General features: G+C 38.8%; 1 protein-coding gene across 1 annotated transcript in view; it reads right to left on the bottom strand.

The window, feature by feature from the left end:
- zbbx (zinc finger, B-box domain containing) overlaps positions 1 to 19,707 on the bottom strand; it is a 64,664-nt gene that overhangs the window by 34,046 nt on the left and 10,911 nt on the right. Inside the window, exons 6-9 of the mRNA XM_061918130.1 lie at positions 19,428 to 19,541; positions 12,083 to 12,170; positions 9,730 to 9,784; positions 7,520 to 7,629 (exon numbers count right to left, since the gene is read on the bottom strand). Coding sequence (XP_061774114.1) covers positions 7,520 to 7,629; positions 9,730 to 9,784; positions 12,083 to 12,170; positions 19,428 to 19,541 — 367 coding nt within the window. The remainder of the gene's footprint in view (positions 1 to 7,519; positions 7,630 to 9,729; positions 9,785 to 12,082; positions 12,171 to 19,427; positions 19,542 to 19,707) is intronic.

The raw sequence follows: 19,707 nt of genomic DNA, 5'->3' as shown, positions 1-19,707 counted from the left end.
ACCTCGGATAAGCGGAAGAAGATGGATGGATGGATGGATACCAAAGCTGAACCAGAATATCACTGGTCAGTGCTGCTATTTTATGTTGTGGAGCTACAACCTGATAGGAGGTGATTATACAGTAGTCCGTGTTTAAGGGTGCTAAATTTAAAAAAAAAAAAAAAAAAAAAAAGAATTCCAACAAGAAGACAATTTAGAGACAATTTCATGGTAATATTGGTGTGCATTTCCCATGCTTTATGGTTTGTGGTATGACTGTTAGAATACTTTCCACAGAAATCTGTCTTAATATCCATTTTAGTTTATCATTGTCAACTCTAACCAAAGATTTAACAGTAGTACAGGAGCACCTAATGTGAATAAATAAATGGAGCTTCAGTGCCCCCTGTAGGTGAACTTTGTCAAATCAGGCTACGCAATACACACTTATATGCTTGTGTGTGTGTGTGTGTGTACACACAAGCATGTGATGGTAAATGATCCAATAAGAACATTCAGGCGACATACACAGACGAGTACAAATCAGGATTCAAAGGGAAAAGAAGCGGCACTCAGAGAGGGGGCTGCGCACCTCAAGTAGCTGTGGACATGGAGCCTTGCTCGAGTGTACTTCACTTCAATAAACACTTGGCACCTTCTCAGAGAACAGATCATTGAAGATTGATCAGAACTACAGACGGGCTATACAGAGTAGTTTACGTCTACCATATATATAGAGTTGTTCTTTCTACGCAATTATTAGATGTTGCAGCATTTGTAGTTAGCATGCCTTTCTCAGAACAAGGGTTGGAACAGGCATGGGCAATTATTTGGACTCGGGGGGCCAAATTTAGAGAAAGAAATGGCTAAAAACGTTATGACAGACCACCTTAAAAAACGAAATGGACTTTTACATTTTTTTACTGAATGAGTTTGAGTTTGAGTTTGAGTTTATTTCGAACATGCAAGCATACAACATGATACATCACAATTTCCAGTTTCTCTTTTCATCATGTTCGAAAAGGAGGAGGAAGAAGCAGGGCTTATTTAATCCTACCCCTTTTCTTTACATAACAGTTGCTAAAACTTTTGTTCACTTCCTGTTCTCAATGTATTCACAATGTATACTCCATAAGTAATAAGTAATCACCATACAAATACATAAATAAATAAATAATTGCTTAAGTAAGTTTTATTCCATACGATGAGATAAGTCGGATTATTTTGAGAATGAATGGGTGAGTAAAATCAGAATGTTTATCTTGGTTCTTCATTTTTGTACTTTGTAATCACTTCCAGTTTGAAGAGCTTCTTGAAGTAGATCATATTAGTACATTGTTTGATTGCTTTGCTTAATCCATTCCATAATTTAATTCCACATACTGATATACTGAAGGTCTTAAGTGTTGTACGTGCATACAAATGTTTTAAATTACATTTTTCTCTAAGATTATATTTCTCTTCTTTTGTTGAGAATAATTGTTGTATATTCTTGGGAAGCAGGTTATAGTTTGCTTTGTGTATAATCTTAGCTGTTTGCAATTCCACTATGTCGTGGAATTTCAGTATCTTTGATTCAATAAATAAAGGGTTTGTATGTTCTCTATACCCAACATTATGTATTATTCTAACTGATCTGGAATGAGACACCCAGAATTGATTTACGTGGAACACGACTTAAACAAGTTGAAAAACTTATTCGGGTGTTACCATTTAGTGGTCAATTGTGCGGAATATGTACTGAACTGTGCAATCTACTAATAAAAGTTTCAATCAATCAATCAAAGAATGTACTTGAAAATAAAGAATGTTGGCTTTACACTATTAACTATGAACGATAAAACACTGAATATCGACAACATATGAACGCCACTCACCCTCTTGATCGACATATTTTACAATCTAGCAAAACGCAACAAACATGCAACAAACACAGCGAAATATGATAATAAATTAAATAAATTAATAATAAATTCATAATAGAACCAAACTTCATGAATGTCGACCAACAAGTATGTGCTCCAATCACTATCACAAACAAATAAGAGTTGTAAAAATTATTGGAAACTCAAGACAGCCATGACATTATGTTCTTGACAAGTGCATATAAACTTTTGAACACGACTATATATGGTAGAGATTCTCCCAAAGAGCTTTGTGTGAGCGACTTTGCTATGTTTTGTTCAGTTGTAGTCCAAAGATGTAGCCAATAAGTTGCTTATTTTTCTTTATCCTCTTGTTGTGGGGCAGGCTAACTCATACATGCACATGCATGCTAAAATCCTCGGCTTTTGTCTTTTCCAACAAAAAGTAGCATATAGTTCTAACTTCCATCAGTCAGTAGACTTGATATGGAAGCGTTTAAAACTACAACACAGCTGACGGGGTGGAGACAGTCGAAGGGGGGCGTAAATAAGATCGCCCACAAAACGGCGCAGTCAGTAAGCAGCTTGAAGATGGTGTGTAAAACTAAATCTGTGTAAAATTTTGACCAAAGCCCCACCTTTACGTGTTACGCAAATCGTAGTTTTTAATGTAGGAAAGAAAACTTTTTTTTACTTTCTTGCCCCGACATCCTGTAAGAAGCCTATCTTAGGTTAACGACACAATGGCTTAAAACTAAATGTTTGGAAAACACCACAACTAATAAGGACATCACTCTCAATACTGAAAAGTGCGCGTCCAATGGTTCAACTTTTTAAAGTAGCACAAGTGTTTATATGCAGAGAGCAGTTTCAGTACTTAAATGACTCCCATGGCTCCCTGTGGGTGCAGTTTGTGAACATCTTATGTCCTGCTGGCATCATAACATCAGTGCTCCAGTCACAGTGAGTCCTTTAAGTGTTTGTTTTGTAAAATTCATTTTCCATGCCTTTCTCAGAAATTACTTCTAACAAGAACTTGGAATTTGAAATGACTTGAGCAAATAGTTCTCGACCAAACACACTTACACACACGCACACACACTACATACTCCACAGAAGCCCCCACGCATAAGGCAGGATGTTGTTGTTTTTTTCATTATTACAAAGCTTCTAGTGGTTACAGTGTCCGCTCTGAGATTGGTAGGTTGTGAGTTGAAACCCTGGCCGAGGCATACTAAAGACTATAAAAATGGGACCCATTACCTCCCTGCTTGACACTCAGCATCAAGGGTTGGAATTGGGGGTTAAATCACCAAAAATGATTCCCAGGCGCAGCCAACGCTGCTGCTCACTGCTCCCCTCACCTCCCAGGGGGTGATTAAGGGTGATGGGTCAAACGCAGGGAATAATTTCGCCACACTTTGTGTGTGTGTGACAATCATTGGTACTTTAAATTAACTTATTTGTGTGGATATAAGATTAAATAACTTGTAATGAATTGCAGCTAAAAGCTAGATATATTTCCTTTTATCCAAACGTTCCAAATAAACTTTGACCGAAGTGCGTCAGAGAGGGTGTGTGTGTGTGTGTGTGTGTGTGTGTGTGTGTGTGTGTGTGTGTGTGTGTGTGTGTGTGTGTGTGTGTGTGTGTGTGTGTGTGTTTGTGTGTGTGTAAGAGAGGTAAGATGACAGCTTTTGTCTGTGAATTAGTTTTTAGATCATCATTTTGTTTTCATTGAAAAGCGTCAATGACAGGGCAGTGATACAAAGCCACTTATTGTCGGAGTATCATTACTAGGGATGGGTACTGAATTTGGTACTTTTACAGGTACTGACACAAATCCGTCAGTACTAGTTGTTACAGATTCACGTAAAATCAAAATGTATCATTATATTAATTTATTCTATGTGACATCTTGTATGGTGATGTCTAACTATGGTGTGCAAACAGGCAATTTTGTGGCAAACTGCCTGTAGGTATGTTGCAATTTTCCGTGCCAACAAAGCAAGCATGCCTAATAGAAAGTGCTCAAAAATTAGGCTCTACTTTTAAAAATGTGCTAAGTCCATGTTTATTGGATATACCATATACAAGCTATCGATTAGCATTAGCAATTTCAACCCCTTCAAATTTGGAAATCAAAACTACAACTAAGATACATTTTACAATCAAACAGATGGTGTAGTCAGTACAATACCTGCAGTATAAACACTTCGAAGGGCTCTACAAAAGACAAAACTGGCACGTTCAGGTTAATGGTAAAATATACTTCCCGAATACTAAATTATACACTACTGCTATCTAATGTCTTGAAATTGCAACTGCATGCAAAGTCTCCTATATAATACTTGCAAATGAGACCGAGAAAACAAGATATGACAACTGGACAGCACAAGTATCATTATCAGCTTACTGTTAAATACACATTTTAATTTCCTAATTTAACAATTAACGTTCATTACCACATGAACACAGACATAAGTGTCAAAAATGGGTCCTTTAGAGCAGTGGTTCTCAACCTTTTTTCACTGATGTACCCCCTGTGAACATTTTTTTTTAATTCAAGTACCTCCTAATGGGAGCAAAGCATTTTTGGTTGAAAAAAAGAGATAAAGAAGTAAAGTACAGCACTATGTAATCAGTTTGTGATTTATTAAATTGTATAACAGTGCAAAATATTGCTCATTTGTAATGGTCTTTCTTGAACTATTTGGAAAAAAAGATATAGAAATAAGTAAAACCTTGTTGAAAAATAAACAAGTGATTCAATTATAAATCAATATTTCTACACATAGAAATAATCATCAAGTTATAGGGCCCTCTTTGGGGATTGTAATAGAGATCCATCTGGATTCAAGAACTTAATTCTAAACATTTCTTCACAAAAAAGAAATCTTTAACATCTTTAACATGGTCACTACTGCCTACTTTGTCTTGTTATATTCTTATTTTACTGTTATATTGTTATTCCCATTGTTTTTATTCTTTTTGTAATATTTCTCTATTTTGTTTCCTTTTAAACCCCCATTATTTACTTTTTACTTTTTTCTTTAAATTGATCTCAAGTACACTGCTGCTGGAATTTTAATTTTCCTGAAGGAACTCTCCTGAAGGAATCAATAAAGTACTATCTATCTATCTATCTATCTATCTATCTATCTATCAATATTTATGGAACATGTCCAAAACACTGAATATTGCCTTGTTGCATTTCTTTTCACAGTTTATGAACTTACATTCATAATTTGTTGAAGTATTATTCAATAAATATATTTATAAAGGATTTTGGAATTGTTGCTATTTTTAGAATATTTGAAAAAAATCTCACATACCCCTTGGCATACCTTCAAGTACCCCCAGGGGTACGCGTAACCCCATTCCAGAACCACTGCTTTAGAGTACTAGTATCGGTTCCCAGGCACCGGCAATTTTTACTTTATTTGTTCAGATGTGAAATGAACCCATTCCTAATCATTACTAGCGTTGTTTACAAGTTTAGAAAATGTTGTACCTATTTTCTCTGTCGATTAGTTATTCTGAGCACATGTTTGTTGTTGAGCAGAGAACTCAAGAGGATTCTGGTGAATGTTTGGCCTTAGAGGACGTCTGTGCTATAGTCATCTAGCATGTATTGATTCCTTGATATAATGTAGCTGTCATTGTGCGTCTACATCATATGTTCCTTTTCAATGTGTGTGTTTGTGTTGCACAAATACTAATACTGTAGCAGCAAGCCTACACAAGTATGAGACTGCCTTGTAATGGTCCCATAAAGCTGGCCCTTATTTCCCCTCTCAAGCCTGAGGATGAATTACAGCCACTCTTCAGGGATTGGGCATCCTATCAGGCAACACGCAGTACATCACTGCACTCTTGTGTGCCATGCTAGAGGAAATTAGTTCCCATTTCTGTGTCAATGCAGTGCATGCATGCATTGTGTATCTCTCCTGCTGAAGTGAAAGGAACAACAACAGTGCTCTGATGAGGGGTCACTTGATTATTGATGAGAGGCTACAGCTAATCTGTGAGCAGTGCAAACAGATTTGTAAATATTGTCACGGTAAGAGTGACAAGACAGCTGATTTAAAGACCAGCTAGAATATGGCAGACACTAAGGGGCATGTCTCTCGTGAGTTGAAGGGCAAGGTCTGCGAGCAGTGTTTTGGCACAAGAAGAGTGTCAACTTGTCTTGTTTTGACTTGGGAAGTGACTAGGACTTGCACGTCCACACGCAAAGTGATAATATCTTTTAATCAAAATCCTTATGTTTGTAATGCATTCTAAATAGTAAATAAACATCAGCAAAAGTCAGCTAACAGTAGACCCATTGGGAGTTGTTCTATACCGCCAATATAGCGCTCAGAAAGCCTCCATCTTGATTTTACTTGCATCTGTATATGTCATTTAGTAATAGGCACATCCATAATAACATGCACGATCCACATATTTTGCTCATTTTAAGCATACAGCGTCGTATTAATGTCACAGATGCGCCACAACTTTTGTATTTCCCTTCAACAACCACCCAAAGACATGCACCTGGGGATAGGTTGATTGGCAACACCAAAATTGGCCCTAGTGTGTGAATGTGAGTGTGAAAGTTGTCTGTCAATCTGTGTTGGCCCTGTGATGAGGTGGAGACTTGTCCAGGGTTCAGCTACAATCCGCCCGATTGTAGCTGAGATAGGCGCCAGCGCCCCCCGCGACCCCAAAAGGGAATAAGCGGTAGAAAATGGATAGATGGAAACCACAAACCTACTACTCAAGGCACACTTCATGAGAGCAAAAAATGATTACATTGGGACATACGACGCAGACAATCAAATTACCGTAAATTCCAAACTATAGGCCTCTACTTTTTTCCTACATTTCGAACCCTGCAGCTTATAAAAATGTGTGGCTAATTTAAGGATTTTTCTTTGCTGAGGGCCATAATGCAAATAGTTTAAAAAACAACATCAAGCAAAAACATTGAAAGGAGAGTTATTGTTATCTTTTGGACGACTTTGCTTACTGTAGGTTCTGCAGTGCTTTTCTGTTCAGACTGAGCTTTCAACCGTAAGCATGAATGCCGTTCTGTTCACTATTAGTCGATAGCATTTCTACTCGTATGGCTTCTTCATTCACCACTCACTTTTGTAAGTTTTTCAATTCGTCTAAAACAATTATTACTTACAAAACCGTCCAATTTGTGATGTCTGCAGAAGTGTTTTCATGTATATATTCGTAATGTAATCAAGCTAGTTTCATTAGCATTAGCTAATATGCTAACACATTTCCCAGTCTATTTTAGTATTATTAACTTATAATGACATTTTTTATATTGTTTCAGTTTCACAAAACGTCACTGTGGAGTTATTCACAGTTTAGCTGATTGGAGAGCTAGCTTCCGCAGCTAGCGGGTCCATGACGGGGACTTGTTTTGTCTGATCAGCCGTTTTACAGACACCGTTTGGAAACAATTAAGGTAAGTAAATAAACATTTACAAAATATTTCTGTTTAAAGAACTAATTTCACAATGTATATATCTGCACCTTAGTCCAGTGCAACTAATATATAGAAAAATATTTTTTTCTTCTAAAATTTAGTGTGTGCAGCTTATACACCTGTGTGCTCTAGTCTGGAAAATGATTGAATTAAAATGTTGCGTCACTTCACGTGGGTTTGTGGATACCTGTCTATCAGTTGCCGCGTCACCTTGTCCAAAGTTTGGTCCCCTCATCTTGTTTTGTGTTGGTGGCTGAGGACAGCAGCAGGTATCACACAAAGGTAGATGAGGTGGAGCTGAAGGGACAGAGATATTGTGATTCAACCATGAGATTGTCGAGCTGCTTTTCCTGCCCCCTCAAGTTTACATTTCCTCAAATGTTTTCCTTGTCAGGGTTTGTCGGTGCAGCAAGTGTCTGTGGTCAAGATTTATGATACAACAAAAACAAGGTCTGTTGGTCACATTAAGTGGACATATTTGACAGAAGAGTTTCTGTGTGGAGTTTGCAAATCTTCTCCCCGTGACTGCGTGAGTCTCTCCGGTAGGGCTGGGCGATTTATCGATATACTCGATATATCGCGGGTTTGTCTCTGTGCGATATAGAAAATAACTATATCGTGATAATCGAGTATACGTTCTCATGCAGTTGCTTTTAACTGCAGGCATTACACTGCAGGCTCTTCTCACTCTTTCCTGTCTCTCCTTCTCACAGACAAACGCACCTTCTTACATACGTCACATACTGCTGCGTCATACGCCCTCGCATGAGAGGTAGCAGCATGTGTAGCATTAGCTGTGATGCTAGCGGAGTGGTGCGAGTGGTAATACGACATAAAGAAGGTGCCTATCTGGTTACAAATGAAGGAAGAATTAATTCCCAAGAAAAAACACACAGGGTGTCATCTGGCGGTGGTTTGGCTTCACACGGGAATATGTCGAAAGAGTATGAGGCAAAAGCATTGTTACAAAAAGTAGCACCTCCTGCTGATTTGTAGCATCATTTGAAAAGTCCCCCGCTAGAAAATGAAGAGTGCTTGAAACTGCATGTCAACATCTCCGTTCGGTGCCATACCCACAAAAGCAACCATTTCCAGATGGTATGAAAAAAATAGTCAACAATAGAATTTAATAATATCCATAGTAACCTACCACATAGCAAACGACATACAGTATTTGATTTCCTACTATGCAGTTCATTTTTGTTTGACAGTTATTGAAATATCTTGTGTGACATCATGCACAAAAGTGCACTTTGTTTCAAACTATTGTAGTTGCCTTCTTTACAAAAAGGACACTTTAATTTAGTTTTGTTTTGATGTGTCATCTTAGTGACATCATGCACAAAAGTGCACTAATAACTTGTTTTAAAATGTCTCTGACAATCTTGCACTTTCTGTTTTGAAATGACATGAATGTCTGTGCCACTGCTCAATAACTGTTTAATAAATACAGTTTTGGTAAATTGACTTAATTGTGGTTTCCCTCTCTGCATGAAAGTTTAAAATGAGCATATATTAAAGCAGTATGAACAAGAATGGTTTAATGTAGACACATACAATCAACATACTGCTGTGATTATATGCATCGAGTGTTAATTCAAGGCTAAGGCAAAATATTGTGATATATATTGTGTATCATGATATGGCTTAAAAATATCGAGATATTAATAAAAGGCCATATCGTACCCTCCAGGTACTCCGGCTTACTCCCAGTTCCAAAGACATGCACCTGGGTATGAGTGGATTGGCAGCACTACATTGGCCCTAGTGTGTGAATGTTGTCTGTCTGTCTTTCTTGGCCCTGCGAGGAGGTGGCGACTTGTCCAGGGTGTACACCGCCTTACACCCGAATGCAACGGACATAGGCTCCAACACCCCCCGCGACCCAAAAAGGGACAAGCGGTAGAAAATGGATGGATGGACAGCCGAAAACAGCAAACTGAGGTTAATACACAACCGCATCCAGCACTTAGCCAACAAGGCTGATTTAGCATGTGTGCTTATTGTGTCATTTCTACCCTTGTGCACACTACAGTATAACTGTAATAAGGACACAGCAATGAAAAATATGCTCGACGATCAATGAGCAACCAGGAGTGCATTGCCAAAAGTTGACCGCCATTGACATTCTTTAAAATATTTAAAAAAAACATGAATCCGCTAAAAATATTTTAACATGACTCCTTAATGAGGTATTTATAATGCTCCTAACATGTTCTACCTTGTAAGGCAAACTTGTCAGAAGAATGAGGGTTCCCTTTAAATATTAACCTCCATGTGAAGCCTACAAAGAGAGCCCACTTTGCTGCCAGGTAAATTTAGAATCAAATATGTTGAAGAGCATATCCATTTGAAGCTGTACAGCAAAGGCTCATGCTGTGGCTGAAGACTTCTTACCTGTTAAAGGTTCATCCTTTAGCACACGAATCTTCACCTTGCCTGCTGACAGCTGCTGGAGACAGGACATGAATCACTGATAACAATTTGCTAAAGCTTGGAGCAAACCAACTCAACTGTAGAAGTCCTTTATAATTTCGGCATGTTGTATGCAACTCTTATATCGCAAAATTCAGTTAATCACTGAAAAAAAATACTGGCAATTGGTTCTAACAACTACTATTTTTCTGTACATCAATTATTAATTGTTCTAATTCAGAATATAATAAAACTAGGTGACTCTGTAAAAAATCTGGGTATTATCATCGACCCAACTCTCTCCTTTGAGTCACACATTAAAAGCGTTACTAAAACGGCCTTCTTTCATCTCCGTAATATCGCTAAAATTCGCTCCATTTTGTCCACTAAAGACGCCGAGATCATTATCCATGCGTTTGTTACGTCTCGTCTCGATTACTGTAACGTATTATTTTCGGGTCTCCCCATGTCTAGCATTAAAAGATTACAGTTGGTACAAAATGCGGCTCCTAGACTTTTGACAAGAACAAGAATGTTTGATCACATTACGCCTGTACTGGCTCACCTGCACTGGCTTCCTGTGCACTTAAGATGTGACTTTAAGGTTTTACTACTTACGTATACAATACTACACGGTCTAGCTCCATCCTATCTTGCCGATTGTATTGTACCATATGTCCCGGCAAGAAATCTGCGTTCAAAAGACTCCGGCTTATTAGTGATTCCTAGAGCCCAAAAAAAGTCTGCGGGCTATAGAGCGTTTTCCGTTCGAGCTCCAGTACTCTGGAATGCCCTCCCGGTAACAGTTCGAGATGCTACCTCAGTAGAAGCATTTAAGTCTCACCTTAAAACTCATCTGTATACTCTAGCCTTTAAATAGACCTCCTTTTTAGACCAGTTGATCTGCCGCTTTTTTTCTTTCTCCTATGTCCCCCCCTCACTTGTGGAGGGGGTCCGGTCCGATGACCATGGATGAAGTACTGGCTGTCCAGAGTCGAGACCCAGGATGGACCGCTCGCCTGTATCGGTTGGGGACATCTCTACGCTGCTGATCCGCCTCCGCTTGAGATGGTCTCCTGTGGACGGGACTCTCGCTGCTGTCTTGGATCCGCTTGAACTGAACTCTCGCGGCTGTGTTGGAGCCACTATGGATTGAACTTTCACAGTATCATGTTAGACCCGCTCGACATCCATTGCTTTCGGTCCCCTAGAGGGGGGGGGGGTTGCCCACATCTGAGGTCCTCTCCAAGGTTTCTCATAGTCAGCATTGTCACTGGCGTCCCACTGGATGTGAATTCTCCCTGCCCACTGGGTGTGAGTTTTCCTTGCCCTTTTGTGGGTTCTTCTGAGCATGTTGTAGTCGTAATGATTTGTGCAGTCCTTTGAGACATTTGTGATTTGGGGCTATATAAATAAACATTGATTGATTGATGATTGACCATATTCAAGCTAAGAGCATATTTTTCAATAACTTCTTTGTCAAGAAACTCGGATTATTGGATATCCATTTGTGACTTGACAGCAGTTCAAAGTCAAAGCTTTTATATTTTTTGAAATGTATTACATTCAAATATGACAAGGAACGCGGTGTAACATTTAATTTCCGCTCTTTTATGCAAATGTACACTAAAAACTACGGGTGTCCTGATTTTAACTTTTTTACTTCTAATATAATAACAATATTGGAGCCTTGAGTATTGGCTGATAACGATATTGGTGCGTTACGATATCAACAGGAATCATACACCATTTTCCATCTTATAACACGGAATGTAAGAGAAAGTTTGATTAAGTAAAATTATTTAAACAAAAAACAATGGTATAAAAAAACATATTTAGAATTAACCATGTTTAAGTTTAAGTCAATTGTTTTTGGGGGACACATAGTGGCCAGAATAACTCCTTAAGTTAAAGCTCATGCTGCTTTAAATTGAATGATGCGTACACATTTGTTACTGGATACTTTCTAATATGCTTCTTCCTTGGAGACTTTGTATATGTAAGTAAAATACAACTATATTTATTTGATATGTGTTTATATTGACTAATGTGCTATTTTCAGACTGCTTTTCAATTAAGGACACATTAAGTATGTCTAGCTTGTGTGCTATTATGTGCTTAACTGTTGTGTAGGTGCTAGTAAAGACCAACTATGTAAGCTTATTGGAGGACATTTAGATGTTAACAAGCTGCAAACGCACTGCAGACCTGCTGGTGTTGGTATCCATGCACTAAAACTTGAAAAGAAATGTACATAATATTGAATTCAAAAATGTATATAATTAATTAACAGCATTTTTGCAGGAACAGATTCCACAAGTACAGTAAAACTTACCTTTAGTGCTTTCTTAGGGTTAGGCAATGGAGTACAGCTGTTTATTGATCCAAATTGTCCTGCCTTCCACTGAAGAATTCCTGGATGCCTAAAAAGACAGTGAGAGTATTTCGGAGGATAATTATACAATCATTTGGATAAGATATGCTCTATCGCTGCTGTAACTCTTCCTTAGTGCATTTTGAAATTATTTATAAATCCCTAATGTGTCTTCAAATTAAAATTATCATTGGTTATGGACTTTCTCAATGTCAGCTTAATCAAACGTTGTCATCCTTTATCTTGTATCTCAAAGCCAATAGAAACCATCTATTGGCTTTGAGATGGTGGGACCTGATCTCTCAGGTCCCACAGTACTTATTTAAATGTTATACATAGGTTGGTTTAATTATGTTATTGTCATTTTCAATTTACTGATGTTAGACATACTGTGAAGGCTTGCATTGTCAATAAATGCAGTACTGGTAGTTATTGAATTACGGACATCTTGAGTGCCCTCATCACTAATGGCAGCATGAAGTGATATTTGCATGCAGTCGACAGACGTTTCTATGGTAGTGCCAGTATCACATGCATACGAACCTTAGCCACAAAGTGTGCTGTGTCAAGAGCGGGAAAGGGATACCAGGAGACAGGCCAGTAAACTAAGAGTAGCGGCAAAACCCAACATCAGGATAACTATCTGCTCCTCTGTACAGGACGAGCGCAGTCAGAGCAACTATTTGACCTGCGGCAGGTCACTAGTGTGTTTTTGTCCAAACTTTCAGAAGCAGATTCCATTAGGGTTGCATTACAGCCCGACGGTCACAAGTGAAATCCGCGCAACACAGCAGAACACTATAATTGGCAAAATTGCAATTGTTGCACTGGTCTCATATACAGTATGAGAGCAGGTTCACGTTGAGTACATGTGACAGATCAGAGGATTCTTTGATTCCTACCAGCATGATTAGGATAGTACTTGGAAAGGCATAGCCTAGGGAGGCACATCCTTGAAGGGCGTACCATGACTACATATAGGTAGGTACACAAAGAGCTCTTGAGAACAATCGTCAGACATTGTAGTGCACTAAGTCCAAAGTTTCTTCTGGTACATGACAATGCCCAGTTGAGGTATGTGTCATAAATTTTTTGAAGAACAAGGATATCGATGCTTCCAACTGTCCTGACCCTTCTTTGGACTTGAATCCAACTGAGAACCTTTGGGACTTCATGCATTGTTGTATCCACCAACATATTGTGCTTTTTCTTCTATGTCCCACTCTCCCTTGTGGAGGGGGTCCGGTCCGATCCGGTCCGGTGGCCATGTACTGCTTGCCTGTGTATCGGCTGGGGACATCTCTGCGATGCTGTTCCGCCTCCGCTTGGGATGGTTTCCTGCTGGCTCCGCTGTGAACGGGACTCTCGCTGCTGTGTTGGATCCGCTTTGGACTGGACTCTCGCGACTGTGTTGGATCCATTGTGGATTGAACTTTCACAGTATCATGTTAGACCCGCTCGACATCCATTGCTTTCCTCCTCTCTAAGGTTCTCATAGTCATCATTGTCACCGACGTCCCACTGGGTCATTATTGTCACCGATGTCCCACTGGGTGTGAGTTTTCCTTGCCCTTATGTGGGCCTACAGAGGATGTCGTGGTGGTTTGTGCAGCCCTTTGAGACACTAGTGATTTAGGGCTATATAAGTAAACATTGATTGATTGATTGATTGAAGAGACTGTCCAAGATTTGTATGATGCCCCAAAGTGGGTTTAAAGCCTGTAGGATTTGAAGTCTTATTTGTATAAATGATCAACACATCCAATCATGACAGACGCCTTTAGATCTTTTCTTTTTCTTCTATGTCCCACTCTCCCTTGTCGAGGGGGTTCGGTCCGATCTGTTGGCCATGTACTGCTTGCCTGTGTATCGGCTGGGGACATCTCTGCGCTGCTGATCCGCCTCCACTTGTGATGGTTTCCTGCTGGCTCCGCTGTGTACGGGACTCTCGCTGCTGTGTTGGATCCGCTTTGGATCCATTATGGATTGAACTTTCACAGTATCATGTTAGACCCGCTCGACATCCATTGCTTTCGTCCTCTCCAAGGTTCTCGTAGTCATCATTGTCACCGACGTCCCACTGGGTGTGAGTTTTCCTTGCCCTTATGTGGGCCTACCGAGGATGTCGTAGTGGTTTGTGTTGTGGTTTGTGCAGCCCTTTGAGACACTAGTGATTTAGGGCTATATAAGTAAACATTGATTGATTGATTGATTGATTTTAGGAAATTAGAAAATTAATGATCGCATTTTTGTAAATTCTATAACTCCTTGAGTCTATGAAGGAAAGTAACAGTTGTGCGCAGAATCCTTGCAAAGTTTAAGCAGGGATTTATTGCAGCAGTGCTCACTGAAGGTTTGAGGCAGAATTAACTATTTCTTGAAATGACTTTAGTTTAAGAAATGAGGTATGCAAAAGGTATTTTTCATTAATGAAAATGTATGCAGGTGTACATGATGAATGTACAAATAATCAATCCTGCCTGGTGTGAAGATCTGAAAAGGAATCTTCATTTAGACAGCAGTTATTCATGCTCAAGCCGCTGAATTATTTATGCTATTGTGAAGCCTGTTTATTTTTGGTTGAGCTGGCAACCTGTCACCGCAAGTCAGACAATATCTGTGTGTGTGAGAGAGAATGTGTGTGTTTAACTGTGACAAGAGTTGCCAACTCCCTGAAATCTATTGGTGTGCCATGCCGACACTGGGGGTGGGCGTCAGGTAATCACCCCAGCGCCATCGCCCTGGCAACTGACTGTCGCCAAGGGAGACAGCTGAGGCGCACCTCTGCAGGTGCAGGACAAGATGTCCCTTCAGGACATGTAACCTGGGGACACAAAGTGTGGCTTTTTGGGTTTTTTTTGCAAATTTCAATCTGATAATGGGGAAAGTTTCCACAAAGGTGGGCGGTACACTCTCTGAACAAGTCATAAACACACAGAAATATTGTAATCGCATCCCTTGCAGCCTGCAGCAAAGCTTTCAAGTTGGTTACAAGTGTGACAAAGGGCATGGTCACTTCACTTCATAATCTGGTGACCAATGATTACTGGATATTGATATTGGATAGCAGCTAAAATCTCAGGTATAAGCGCTTCAATACAAGTAGACCTGCAGCAAATTTAAAGCCAGTTAACATCTACATATCCTCCATTAGTGAAGTGAAGTGAATATATTTATATAGCGCTTTTACATAGTGAAACCCAATATCTAAGTTACATTTAAACCACTGTGGGTGGTACTCGGCGCAGGTGGGTAAAGTGTCTTGCCCAAAGACACAACGGCAGTGAATAGGATGGCGGAAACGGGGATCGAACCTGGAACCCTCAAATTGCCATTCTACCAACCGAGCTATACCGCCCCATTAAGCACAGAAAGTTGTTTTTTTTTCTTGTATTTTAGGGAAGTCCTTTACAAAAAGTAAAAATTGTTGGCTATAAGATACCAGGAGGTGGCAGCTACACAACAGCTAAGCACACAATACCGCACAAGCAAGAAGTACACGTATGAAGTCTCTCTAGCTCAACAATATGGCAGTTCAAAACAGCACATTTGTCAAAATAAACACATACCAAATAATTACAGTTGCATATTACTTACAGAAACAGTATCAAGTAAGAACTTGTCATGGGTTTAACTTTAAGGGGAACTGCACTTTTTGGGGAATTTTGCCAATCGTTCACAATCATAATTAAAGACAGGACAACGGATTGTTTTTTTTTAATGCATTTGAAATATTAAATTAACGTAAAGAAAAGTCCACTTACAGTGGAGCTAATGGGAGGTCCACTATTCTGCCCATAAATTCAGATAATTTAACCAATCAAAAAGCACAAACATTACCCAATTCAAATTTGAATATTAACCAAGTATTACCATGAATTGATTTACGTGGACCCCAATTTAAGCAAGTTAAAAAACTTTTTAGTGGTCAATTCTATGGAATATGTACTGAACTGGGCAATCTACTGATAAAAGTTTCAATCAATCAATCAATCCACAATTGATTGATTGATTGAAACTTTTATTTCAATCAATCAATCAATTCACCATTGATTGATTGATTGAAACTTTTATTAGTAGATTGCATAGTTTAGTACATATTTCGTACAATTGACCACTAAATAGTAACACCCGAATCAGTTTTTCAACTTGTATAAGTTGAAGACAAACTATTTATAGTGGTGACGTGATCACTTATGTGTCCATTGTTTGAAAAATGTGTTTGTTTATGTATGTGTTTATTTCAAACTAAAACAAACAAACTACAATACAAAATGACCATTTACAAAAACAAAAGCAGATTGTAATTAAACCATAAAGGCTCCTGGCTGTTTCCACCCAACACCAGAGCCAATAAAGATAAACTGCACAGCAAAGAAGGAGTAGGAAAAAGCCATTCTCAAGGGTAGTTTAGGACTAGGCAAAATAGAGCTAGTATCTACAACCCTTCAAGGCCTAATAGACAAAGCCACGTTTAAACAGAAAGTTGGGCAGACCCAATCACAGAATGATGTACTGCATTCGCTCTAAGCCATCAGACAGACTTTATTATTGCCTGTGTTCTTGTCACAAAGTGATTACACCACACTTTCTTTCGGCAAACTAAATTTGCTAAACTATTCTTTGGGCCCATATAAGTGGATTTGACTCTAACACAAGGTTGAGCCATCCATCCACTCGGGGAGCAGAGCGACGTAGGGGACAAGCACAGGGAGAAAAACAAAGCAGTGCATAACACAGATACACAACGACAGCACAACTGGGCTATAAATCACAGCTTGAAGAGTTGCAGGCAGAGTTTGTCAAATAGGAACTGCTGTTGTTCTGAGGAGAGTAGACATTTTAGGGAAGCTTTTCGGTATGCTATTTCAGGTAGCCGGAACATTGTAAACCAGAACATCACAACTACAAGGTTTCTCATAGTCAGCATTGTCACTGGCGTCCCACTGGATGTGAATTCTCCCTGCCCACTGGGTGTGAGTTTTCCTTGCCCTTTTGTGGGTTCTTCCGAGGATGTCGTAGTCGTAATGGTTTGTACAGTCCTTTGAGACATTTGTGATTTAGGGCTATATAAATAAACATTGATTGCGTGAACTAGGAAATGTCTATTATAAGAAAGTATAGATTGACCATGTAACCTTCAATTGAACATCTCTGTCCCACAGTTTTTCATAGTCAAGTGCCCTGCCACTCATGATGTGACTGTTTTGTTGAGAGTAGTGCAAATGTTAAAGTCTACTACGGCATCCTCAAGTTGGAAGACTAATACTAAAATAAGCAGTTAAATAACCGTGTTTGTGATTGGTCGTTTGCCTGCTAAACCAATGACAAGATTAGAAAATCCTGACTTAAAAAATTAAGTTATTATTGAGTTTTGTATTTATATGATACATACTGGAAATTAATGCTTTTGAGATACGTAAAAGAAATAAATGTGTAAAAAAAATATATTAAGATTGGCATTGAAAAACATGTAATGATACAAATAACATCAACTAAAAGTACTGTTTTTCCCAATGTCTGCATTTTTTTTAATTTAATATAAACTCCATAATTTGTTTCAGTGTCAATACAACTTTTTCTACAATGCCATTTTCTTTTCAATGCCAAAACTTACTGGCAGTGTTCTGGCTCCTTAATTTTCACTTAGGTCCCTGGAGGCAAAAGGTTTATCCACGCAGAAGTACAGTTTGCACAAGTTTGCACTATGTTTTTAAACATAGTGCAAACATCTGCCAGGCTCTTATCTTCCAAAAGCAAAAAAAATCTTTATAAAAAAAATATTGAATCCAGACGGTAATCCAGATCAGCCCCAAAATCTAATCACTTGTTCCTTATCCCATTTCTGACATTTCCTACAAGTTTAATCAAAATTTGCCTTCAACTTTTTTTGGCAATGTCACTTACAAACAGACAACAGGACAAAAAACAAAAAGCCCGGCCATAATTTTTTGAGTTATGTTGCTAACTAACTAATTTACCATTAACGTAACTCCAGCAATTGCCTTAAATTCCAGACTATACGCCGCTACTATTTTCCTACGCTTTGTACCCTGCGGCTTATACAACGGTGCGGCTTGTTTATGGATTTTAATTCCCTGGTGGCCATTTTGCAAATATTTAAAAAACAAACAAACAAGCAAATACACAAAAAATGTGTGTTATTGTTTGTGCTACGCCGTTGGTGTTGCGGGTTGAAAATGTACTTCTTGTTCTAATGGGTAAAACTGTCTATATCGTTGCTGCTCAAAATTATTCTTCATTCGTCACGCCAAACCACATTTGTAAGTTTTACAATGTAACTAAAACAATTCGTACTTACTAAACCATCCAGTGTGATGTCCGTAGGAGCGTTAATGCTTATTTGTACATGCTATCGTAATCTAACAAAGCTAGCGTCGTTAGCATTAGCTAACACGTTTACATGTTTTACGAGTGTCTGTGTTAGTATTATAAACCCACAATGGCATTCTTTTTGTATTGTTTCAGTTTCTTAAATTCACCATAAAAGGATTAAGTCTGTTTAGCTGTTTGGAGAGCTAGCTTCCACAGCTCGTGGGTCCATGACGATGACTACTGTTTTTTGTTTTTTTTATCAGCCGATTTACTGCCGTGTTACACACACCATTGGGAAACAATTAAGGTGTGTGAATAAACATTTAGAAAATATTTATGTTTAAATAACTAATTTCCTAAAGTATGCATCTGCAGTTTAAAGGACAGCGTGGCTAACATATAAACACATAAGTGTTTTCTTCTAAAATTTAGTGGGTGCGGCTTATATACCGGTGCGCTCTATAGCCCAGGAAATACGGTACACAACCTCATGGTGGAGGTAAAACTATTTACAGAAACATGGAAGTTGTAGTCTGATATATACATACACAAATATAAACGTATTAGGAAAAGTTGTACATTGCAATATGCTCCAGCATAGATGTTGCACGTACAAAGAACATGTATCAAGAGTTGTGTGATATTTACATTAGATAAAAATGTGTGTTTATTCGTGGGGTGTAGAATTACACCAATGATTTAATAAAGTAGCTAAATCAAATACTAATACTTTTAGTGTTTTATGGTTTGGTTTTACACATAAACAGCAATTTTTTACTAGGTTTCTGTATCAAAATAAGGACGGGTAGCCCACAACTTCACATATCATGAGTCCAGTAAAAAGCAAACAGTATTTCAAGACGCATTACCTATGTGTGCGTCATCTGTGGCCCTCTCCACATATTGATCTATATAACCTTTGAATTAAGGTTAGACCGCCATTGGTACACAGAACATATTTGACACTCACCCCCTCTCGCCTTTCTCTTTTTTCATGCTCTCTTTCAGCTTTTGCAGCATGTCTTCCATCACGTTGCCCTGCTGGGCCAGAGTCACACTCTCTATCTGCAGGCCTTGTGGGTTCCTATGGTAACGCACACACACACACACACACACACACACACACACACTTATATGAAGTCAATCAATGACAGTCAATCATACAAATGGCCCAGTCCATCAGATTGGTGAGCCAGGCGCTCATCAATATGTTCAATCCATCTACTGCAATTGCGGATCCCTGTTGCCAT

This window comes from Nerophis ophidion, linkage group LG13 (genome assembly GCF_033978795.1).
Source record: "Nerophis ophidion isolate RoL-2023_Sa linkage group LG13, RoL_Noph_v1.0, whole genome shotgun sequence".
NCBI lineage: Eukaryota > Metazoa > Chordata > Actinopteri > Syngnathiformes > Syngnathidae > Nerophis > Nerophis ophidion.
The sequence above is the reverse complement of the archived record's forward strand: the minus strand, read 5'-3'. Positions and strand labels throughout refer to the sequence as shown.